At 45.2% G+C, this 9291-nt stretch overlaps 2 protein-coding genes across 2 annotated transcripts in view; both read right to left on the bottom strand.

Annotated features, from left to right (window-relative positions):
• Positions 1-2300: 2300 nt before the first annotated feature.
• icmt (isoprenylcysteine carboxyl methyltransferase) lies at positions 2301-6340 on the bottom strand. Its single transcript, XM_037684431.1, has 5 exons — positions 6105-6340; positions 5116-5204; positions 3238-3407; positions 2938-3155; positions 2301-2864 (listed from the first exon to the last, which is right to left on the bottom strand). The coding sequence occupies exons 1-5, from the start codon at positions 6321-6323 to the stop codon at positions 2685-2687; spliced, it is 876 nt and encodes a 291-aa protein (XP_037540359.1). The 5' UTR covers positions 6324-6340; the 3' UTR covers positions 2301-2684.
• Positions 6341-8764: 2424 nt separating this feature from the next.
• Positions 8765-9291, bottom strand: part of rtel1 (regulator of telomere elongation helicase 1) — a 25140-nt gene continuing 24613 nt past the window's right edge. Inside the window, exons 30-31 of the mRNA XM_037684561.1 lie at positions 9013-9201; positions 8765-8937 (exon numbers count right to left, since the gene is read on the bottom strand). Coding sequence (XP_037540489.1) covers positions 8765-8937; positions 9013-9201 — 362 coding nt within the window. The remainder of the gene's footprint in view (positions 8938-9012; positions 9202-9291) is intronic.

Genomic DNA, 9291 nt, shown 5'->3' with positions numbered 1-9291 from the left:
GTGAAAATGCAGCATGTTCAGATCTCCGTACGGTGAAAATGCAGCATGTTCAGAGCTCCATATAGCAGCACTGTTGCTACGTGTCCACGTTAAAACTCCACTCTCGTCACAAACGGAACCGTTCGGTTCTCAGGCGGCCATGTTGAATCCGCTCAGTCCCGAGAGGTAAAACCGTCCTCAAGTCGTCCACACGGGGACGTTTTCATGCAGCAGAGACACGTGACGTCACCCGTTGAAATGCTACAACGTTAACTTGTGCCGTGAGTGCAGGTGGCAGCAGCAGCTAGCTGTAGCGCTTCGGGTGCTTCCTGTAGGACTTTCAGAATCTCGGGTCAAGTCGGGTTCTCGCAGCGAGTCTTTGAGCCGTGGTCGTTGGCTGACGGGAACAGAATGAACTCATCGAGTCTTAATTAGTTTAAATTAAATTAATTTACCGTTGGTCCGATACCTCTGTCCAATCTTTGACAAAAGGGACTCTGCGGTCATTTATTCAGCAGAGTCCGAACCTGGACCTCATCTCAAGTCTTAAGGTCGTAGGGCACGGATTGAAAAATGACAAAAATTAGATTTAGTCAAAATATGATCATCTCATGTATTAATAAATGTAATCAAATTAATTCTGAAGCACGTTTTAAAGAACTTGTCAGAAACTGATTGTGAACAAACAGCAGCTGAGAAATCCTGATTTCCAAAAAGAATCTGAGGATTCGTCAAGAAATCCTGGTAGAAAACACTAAAAATACGATTCAGACCCGTTTTTCAGGAATTGATCGATCGGCGAGACAAAACTAGGAAAAAAAAATCTGAGGATGTGCTGCGTTTGGTTTGACATAATCCCTGATTTAATGCGACGGGTAACAGATTAGCAGCAGACGCGAGATTCGATGAAATCTTTCAGGTAAATTTCTGACGACCGCAGCTTCACTGACCTTTGACCCCGAGAGACGAGTGGCTGAGATTTGTCCAAACATTAGGATTTAATCCACGGCCGTAAACTTTAGAAATGAAGACGGGAAGATTAGGCTTAGATTATAATAAATTATTTTTTATTATTTTTTTATGACTGGAGATTTTAGATCTGCAGCTTCAGAAGTTTTCTGTCGTCGGAGAACTTTCAAAAGAGAGTTAGAACTGACCGAAACTAAATTAAGACAGGTCTGGGACAAGTCAGGGACATGTTGGAGACAAGTCTGAGACAGGTTGGAGACAAGTCTGAGACAAGTCTGAGACAGGTTGGAGACAAGTCAGGGACAAGTCAGGGACATGTTGGAGACAAGTCAGGGACATGTTGGAGACAAGTCTGGGACAGGTCGGAGACAAGTCTGGGACAGGTCGAAGACAAGTCTGGGACAGGTCGGAGACCGGTTTAGGACATTTAATGTGCTTTTTATGATTGTCTGTTGTCGTCTGTACCTCCTCTGTGTTCTTTGTTTAAAGCAGGTCTCTCTTGTCCTGAGTCCTCGTGACTCAGTGAGACTAACCTGTAGAAATAAAGTCTGAATGAATGTTGGAGACAAGTGTGAGACAGGTTGGAGACAGATCTGGGACGGGTCTGGAAGACTCTCGGTCTGTTTCTAAAGATAAATGTGTCACTCTGGTTTTTTGTGAACTTGTTACAAAATTCACGTGACGAGTGACGAGAAGAAATGTAGAAACGTGGCGAACACTTGGAGACAGAATGGAAACAGCCTTTATTGTCCCACCGATGGGAAATTCAAGATTGAATTTGAAAAGACGAGATCTTTTAGACTCCAAATTGGACGTGGATCTCTGAGACACAGCCCACTGAGAGACCACCTTAAATGTCCCAAATGTCCCTTAAACCTGAGGACGGTATGACCCGAAGCCCACCGGCCGGCGATCGGAGCCGTCTCCAGAAACTTTGTTTTTTGGACACTCGATCCAAGCGTTGTGTCTTCCATCAGGTCTTCCTTGGGAGGATCAGGACTCCTCCTGGATCTTCTGCGTCCATCAGGGATTAAAGTCTGTCGTCTGATGGAGACAGGAGGGAAGACAAGATTATCAGCGATGGACGTTTTCTTCCTAAAGGACATCCTGCGGGCCGTCTCCTCGGTTCTGAACCGTCCACTCCGAGTCCTGTTAGAGTCCAGGTGACGGCGCTACAGAAGTTTGGAACAAAACTTTCAGGTCCTCCGAGACGTCCCGACAGGAAGTCTGAGACGAAAATCATCTGAAGGACGTCACTCGTCCTGCGACTCGTCCGTGCTCAGAGCACGTGGGGAGTATCAGTCTCGGCTACTACCACACCGAGCTTCAGCTCATCCGACCGCGTCAGAGCCGTTTTATCTTCTCCAAGGCTGACGAGCTGTGGCGGCCATCTTGAACCAGCTGACAGTCGTTTCGTTACCACCAGTCCAGTGGTTCGTGAGATATTTTGCTAACACAGGCTGTATAAAAAAAGCTTTTTGACCTTCGTGGATCTTCTGTGAAATTTCCCTGAAACATTTTTTTAAACGATGTGAGTGAAAAGTTTGAAACGTCCGGCGCGGCGATGGTCCGGCGTGCAGACGGGTCGGAGCAGCAGACGGTTCTGGTCTTTAACCGCATGTTTGGAACATGCACTCCGGCTGCCTGCCGCCATCGCAGCCTCCGTCAGCGTCCTCTGCCGAGGCGAAGCCCCAGCTGCCCCGGGGCTTCGAGTCCGTCCCGGTCCAGTCCTGGGTCTAGTTGACCCGGATCCCCGAGATGAACGGCAGCCCGGTGGGAACTCTCCGTTTATACTCCACGTAGTCGTCGGTGAAGAAGTGGATCAGGGACAGCTCCTCCTCCTCGATCCGCTCCCGGAAGAACCGCCAGCTGGCTATCGTGTAGCCCAGGACGCACACGGGGTTACACAGCATGACCTGCAGGGGCCGACAGCGCCGTTAGCAAACAGCCGCGACGAGAGCGGAGCGAGCCGAAGGTCAGAGGGCCCACCTGAGTGCCGATGCTCCAGTAGAACCAGCCCACGTAGGACGGGTGTCTGAAGAAGGCGTAGACGCCGCTGGTGACCAGCACGTGGCTCTGGGCCTTCTCGTTCTGAACGATGTGGTTGAAGTTGGAGCCCGCCGTCAACATGGCCGCCTTCCTCAGGCCCTCGCCGCACAGCACCATGAGCAGACCGACCAAACTCAGCCAGTTGGACTGCTTGAGCTCTGGGGGTGGAGACAGGTGGATCAGAAGAACCCAACGGTTCTGAACAGAACTTCTAGTGACCGATGAAACCCGCTGACCCACCTGGAACCGTGAGCTTCTCCACGGTGAACTCGAGCCACGACGACACGGCGGCGAGCGTGTACTCCACGCTGTGGTTCAGCAGGAAGGAGTCGAGCGACAGGCTGCGAGGGTTGATGACGGCCGTCACCAGGTACTCCGAGTAGTGGAAGAAGGACAGGGAGCACATGTACCTGCAGGAGGACGAGGACACACGGTGGACCGGACCTCAGCTACAGGCGTTAGACGCGACATGAATCAAAGAACGTCGTAAAACCAGTTTGAAGTCCGGCAGTTAGAAAAGTCACCGAGATGAAAACATGACTCGAGTCTCTCTGGAACTTTCTGTGATTACTCAGGGCTAAGAGCGGCACGGTGGATCAGCTGGTAGAGCCGCTGCCTCTCAGCAACAAAGCCGCCAGCTCAAATCCAGGCCCGGGGGCTCTCTGGGTGGAGTTAGCATGTTCTCTCCGTGCTGCGCGGGTACTCCAGTTTCCTCCCACAGACCAAAAACATGCACGTTAGTCTGATCGGTAACTCTAAATTGTCCCTAGGTGTCCCTGAGATGGACTGGAGACATGTCCAGGTGTCCCCCGCCTGTTACACAGTGACTGTTGGATGTGGGCACCAGTGAGCCCCCGTGACCCGAAAAGGAAGAAGTGGGTAAAGAGGGAGAGAGGGAAGGATGGAGGGATGGATGGAAGGATGGATGGAGGGAAGGATGGAGAGACGGATGGAGGGAAGGATGGATGGAGGGATGGATGGAAGGAGAGACGGATGGAGGGATGGATGGAAGGATAGATGGATGGATGGAGGTATGGAAGGATGAATGGATGGAGAGTCGGATGGAGGGAAGGATGGATGGAGGGATGGATGGAAGGAGAGACGGATGGAGGGATGGATGGAAGGATAGATGGATGGATGGAGGGATGGAAGGATGAATGGATGGAGAGTCGGATGGAGGGAAGGATGGATGGAGGGATGGATGGAAGGAGAGACGGATGGAGGGATGGATGGAAGGATAGATGGATAGATGGATGGATGGAGGGATGGAAGGATGGATGGATGGAGGGATGGATGGATGGATGTAGGCTCAGGGGCCGGACATCCAGCAGTTATCGTCAGTAACTTTATTTTTACCATTTTAAATGTTTCATTTAAAAAGGAACGCACCGGTGGGCCGAGCTGAGCTCACCCGTGGACCCGATTTGGCCCCTGGACCGTCAGTTGAAACACGTCGTTCTCTTAATTCAGATCAGCTGTAATTAAACACGAGACGTCCAAAACTGAGAATGTTCAAATCACCAAACGTCCCGGGAACGTTCAGGTGACCGGCAGCTGCAGATTCTTGTTCAGTCATTTTGTTGTTTTTGGAACTTTTCCAAGATGAAAGTATTTTTTACACACGAACATAAGAGGCAAGAAAATCTTCAAAACAGAGACTGAAGTAAAAACTTCTGGCACATTCTGAGAACGGCGTCAGACAAAGCTGGTTCCTGAAGTCCAGATGTTGGTTCTGGTTCTGGTCTGGATATCCATCAGACCCACAACGTGTTCCGGTATTTCTCCGGCTTCCATTTCCACTGATGAACAACACGACTGTAACCTCACGCTGCGTCCTACAGCGCTGTCTGGCACTGATGACATCATCAACCAGTGACGGTAACTCTGACCTCACATTCTCCTCGTTTCTGGATTTTAGCACAAAAACACTAAAAACAAGTCGTCACGTTCTTAAATTAGAGAAATTGGCCACTGGTGTGGAAGAGTTCAACTAAAAGAGAAACAAGAAAACTCGTTTTGACATTTCTTTTCATCTTTTTGTTGTGTTACGATCATTTTGTCGTTTTAATTTTAGCAGGTAATAAATCAATAAAACCATGTGGTGAGATTCATACGGACCAGCCGAAGTGTGTCCACGTGGTTTCAGAGAAGCTGATGATTAATCCGCAGCCGAATGTAACTCCCAGGAAGCAGGCCCTTACCGCCACCTGAAACGGGTCAGAACACGGGTCAAACAGCAAAACACAACAACACGGTTTAACTGGGACGAGTTTCTAAAAGAGGTCAGGACGTTTGGACTCAAAAAGAAAAACAAGTCCAAGTTTTACACGTTAACTCATCCGTCCAGTCATCTACAACAGATAAGATACTTACCGTTAAAACCTCCCCACTGAATCCCATTTCTAAATCTGAACTATCCTTTAAGGTTTGGTCATTCTGTTAAACTCGCCACCGTGAAAGATTTCCCTGTCGACCCAACAAAGAAAAAGCCAGCTCAACCCAGAACCGGCTCCAACAGTCACTTTAGCAGACACGAAGCTAAAATTAGGTGTGGTAGTAGCTGAGAGTCGTTCACAACACATGCTGCGAGTGCTGACTGAGCAGAGACTTCTGATCAACCACTCCCTTCATACTGGTGCAGAAATACATTTTAAAAAGTGCGTCGTCACAAAGCAAGACGCTCTCCATCAGAACCAAACAAGAACTCCAGGTAAAATATAAAAAATACTATTTATTGAAGGAAACGGATGAAAGCGTCACCTCGAGCAGTAAGGTGCTGATAAACGTGTATATTATAAAATCATTAAACTAAGTGATCAAAGCCAACAAATATTGTTTTTAAACAACTGATGGCACTTTTGGAGCTCCATACAAACAGACTTAGCGCGTGGACATTAGTTGAATCTAACGAGCTTAAGTTTCTATCTTTAGGACGTCATCCGTCCCTAACAGGATTGACCTACTAAACAGGAAGCGGAGAGGACTTAATGAGCCAACATCTAAACTGGGACCGAGTCTTTGCAGACACCCGAACAGCGTTTGAAGTAAATAAACCCGTGAAAACCTCCGAGTCTGCGGGAAAGTGAACGCAGCTTCCGGTCTCTTACCTTGTAAAGAGGTCCTCGGTAGATGACCAGCAAAAGGCCGTTAACAACCGCTACGTAAACACAAACCGCGATCTTCCCGGGAGTTTCCGTCAGATAGTCAAAGACCCAGTCCAAATGTCCGAACCAGGTTCTGAGGAGCGGGATTAAAACGACGCCGAGCCCCAAAACAAAAGCTTTTACACTTACTCTGCCTTCCAACACCAACTTACTGCCGGCCATGATGGAAGTCCCGTCATGTCCCCAAGTCTCGCGATATTTCGTCTCCAAGGACTGACGGAGTGCTACGTTTAAAGTCCCTCGGAAAACTCAACCTCCAACCCTCAGCGTTAATCTTGTAGCTACCATCGTGTTAACGGTTATTATCACGTATTTATTTTTATTACATATGGTGCCATGTTAGTTATTTACAAACACTGATGAGTTAATAAAAGATAAGAGAATGAGCAAGCTATTAGCCATTAGCAAGTCAGTTAAGCGATAAAAAGTCCAACTGTTGCCAAGAGGTCAACTTGTGCAGAGAAAGATTGTGTTCAGACGCAAATATTAATAAATTTAGCTTGGAAACTTGTTTGATTAGGTAAAGAGACGTTATGTTTTATGTACAACAAAGATTTGCAGCTTATTCTAAACTATTTGTTACCATTTATTTAGTTGAATATGTACTGTGTGCATAAAATAACATTCTTTAAGTTTAGGAGCAACAAATAAAAATAAAATGAAACTCTGAAAGATGTACAGAAATTCTAGAGTTGTTCAAAAACATCTTATAAATGAATGTTTATAGCTTGAAAATAAAAAGAAATCGGAAGTGATGTTTGCTTATTTATTGAGTCATGCTACGATAAGGTTTATTTAGATTTGTTAAAAATAAACAATTTATTAAACATTAATTATCAGTTGTGTAATAATCAGCAGTTAAACTTAAAGTAATTAAAAAAAAAAGGTTTCAGAAAACCTAGTTAAAAATAGTTGTTTATTTGTTTATTTAAGGAGTAGAGACTTCCTGGGGTCCACACTTAAAACATTGCAATTAAAAAGATTACGGTGGTTTTCTTTCCTTTTCGTTTTGAGGGAGAAAGCTGAATTTCCCATGGCCTATGAATGCAACATTACTTCAGATTTTAGTGAAATCCTCTAAAAGCTCAAAGTTTTTAATGATTTACAGCTTAAAAACTGAACGGATCATGTTTAACAGATTAACAGTTAAATGTAACAATGGACGTGGAGACAAAAATAGGAGCTACAATAAAAATTAACGATTAAAATTTTAAAACATTTTATTTCTCCATATGTTCTCACGTTCTGGCTTTAATTTCCTACGGAACAAACTGAATAAACATTTTGATACCAGATCAAATGCACTTCAGGTAATTCTGCTTAAAACATTTTTAAAAGCACGACTGGTTCAGCGGTTTTATTTCTCCAAACTTTACAAATGTACACTTTTGTTTTAAACTAAACTGAAGGAAACTGAAAGATCTGACGGAGTTTTTATTGTTTCTGTGATTTTCTCCTGCTTCTCCTCAAAAGATGATGAGATCTGGAGACTTTATTTGATGAGAAACACTTTAAATATTTCGTTAACTCGGACCGTTTAAAAATAAAATAAAAAGTCAGCACTTTGACGTTGATTGATGTTTAGGGGAAAAAAGAAAATATTTAATTTAGTAAAGTAAAAAAAACCTCAAAGTTTTGAGTTTTGTCCATTTCTGATGAAAGATCCATGACAATGAGTTACATGATCACCCATCCTGTCCCTCAGCGGTCGGTCGAGTCGTCGGTCCTGTTGGACCTCAAAGTCCAGAAACAAACTACTTCCTGTCGCTTCTGAAGAAAAAACTGGAAATCTTGCTTTGCGTCTTCGAAAGAGACGAATCTGAAAAATCCAAGAAAGATTTTATGAATATTAAAAGTGAAATATTAAACTCAGCAGAAAATCAGGACTTCCTTCCGTAAAAATCTGTGACGGAGATAGACTTTTATTTTGAAAAGTAGCATTTATTTTATACTTACATTTATTTGTGCTTAAAGTTTTTTTGTTGGACTTTAAATATCAAACTTATTTTGGTTTTATCCAGTTTGAAACCTAAAAATTATAATCAGGACTGGTCATGATGGAATAATAAAACAAAACAGAATTATTATTATTTTTTTTTTTATAAAGAGTCAGAATCTGCTGAGTCGCTAGTTGCCATGGAGATTCCCGCCTTTCTGAGGAAAAGGGGGAGGGGCATCACTCCTTTTAGAGCTCGAGCCTCAAACTGCTGCTTTGGGAAATCTGCGAGTCGGATCAAAAAATAAAAATAAACATTTATGACCCGTGAGCGTCAGAAGGTTCTGACCTGTGGTACCACAGGTTCTGCTGGTACCACAGGTTCTGCTGGTACCACAGGTTCTGTTTTATATCTCCACAGTGTTTATGGAGGAGAATGAAAGGTTACAAACAGCCTTCACTTCCTGTTTGGAAGAATGATTCTGAGCTCAGACACAGTGGACGTCAACGGGAGTTTGACCTCTGAGAGGAACCAACTGTCCTGCAGCAGGGACAGAGGGACAGAGGGACTGAGGGACGAAGACAGAAAGACTGAAGACTGGAGGAGACGTCTAAAGTTTGTGGAAATACGAGTTGGAGAGTTCTGAGACGTGTTTGTGATGTTAGTTCACTGGTCCTGACCGAGCCGCATGTTTAGCTGTTTTCGATCTTCACCTTGTTGTTTTTGTTGTTGCTGCTCCTCGTTCAGAACCTCAGCAGCTGAACCGGGCTGACCAATCAGAGCGTCCAGCATCTCCTCATACCGCTTCTTGTGATGAGGGCGAACGAACATCCCGAACCCTTTAAACACAAACTCCGATTCAAACCTTGGACCGTTACGAAGAATCGGGTGCGAGGAGAACTCCAGGAACTCACTGATCAGCAGGTGGAAGTCCTCGTCCCGCTCCGTGAACAAGCTCACCACCGTGGTCACCAGGTCCTCGTAGCTGTCCGTCTTCTTGTAGCCGTGGACGGCCTGGAAGAGCCGAGACGTCTTTTCTGCTCCGAGGGCCGATTTCACATCGGCCAGGAAAGCAGAGTGGACTTGGTTCTTTGGAGCAGAACCTGGTCAACAGAATCAAATCAGAAGAATCAAATCAGAAGAATCAAATCAGAAGAATTAAATCAAAAGAATCAAATCAGAAGAATCAAATC

This window comes from Nematolebias whitei, chromosome 11, assembly GCF_014905685.2.
Source record: "Nematolebias whitei isolate Nwh7 chromosome 11, NemWhi1, whole genome shotgun sequence".
In the NCBI taxonomy this organism is placed as follows: Eukaryota; Metazoa; Chordata; class Actinopteri; order Cyprinodontiformes; family Rivulidae; genus Nematolebias; species Nematolebias whitei.
The sequence above is the reverse complement of the archived record's forward strand: the minus strand, read 5'-3'. Positions and strand labels throughout refer to the sequence as shown.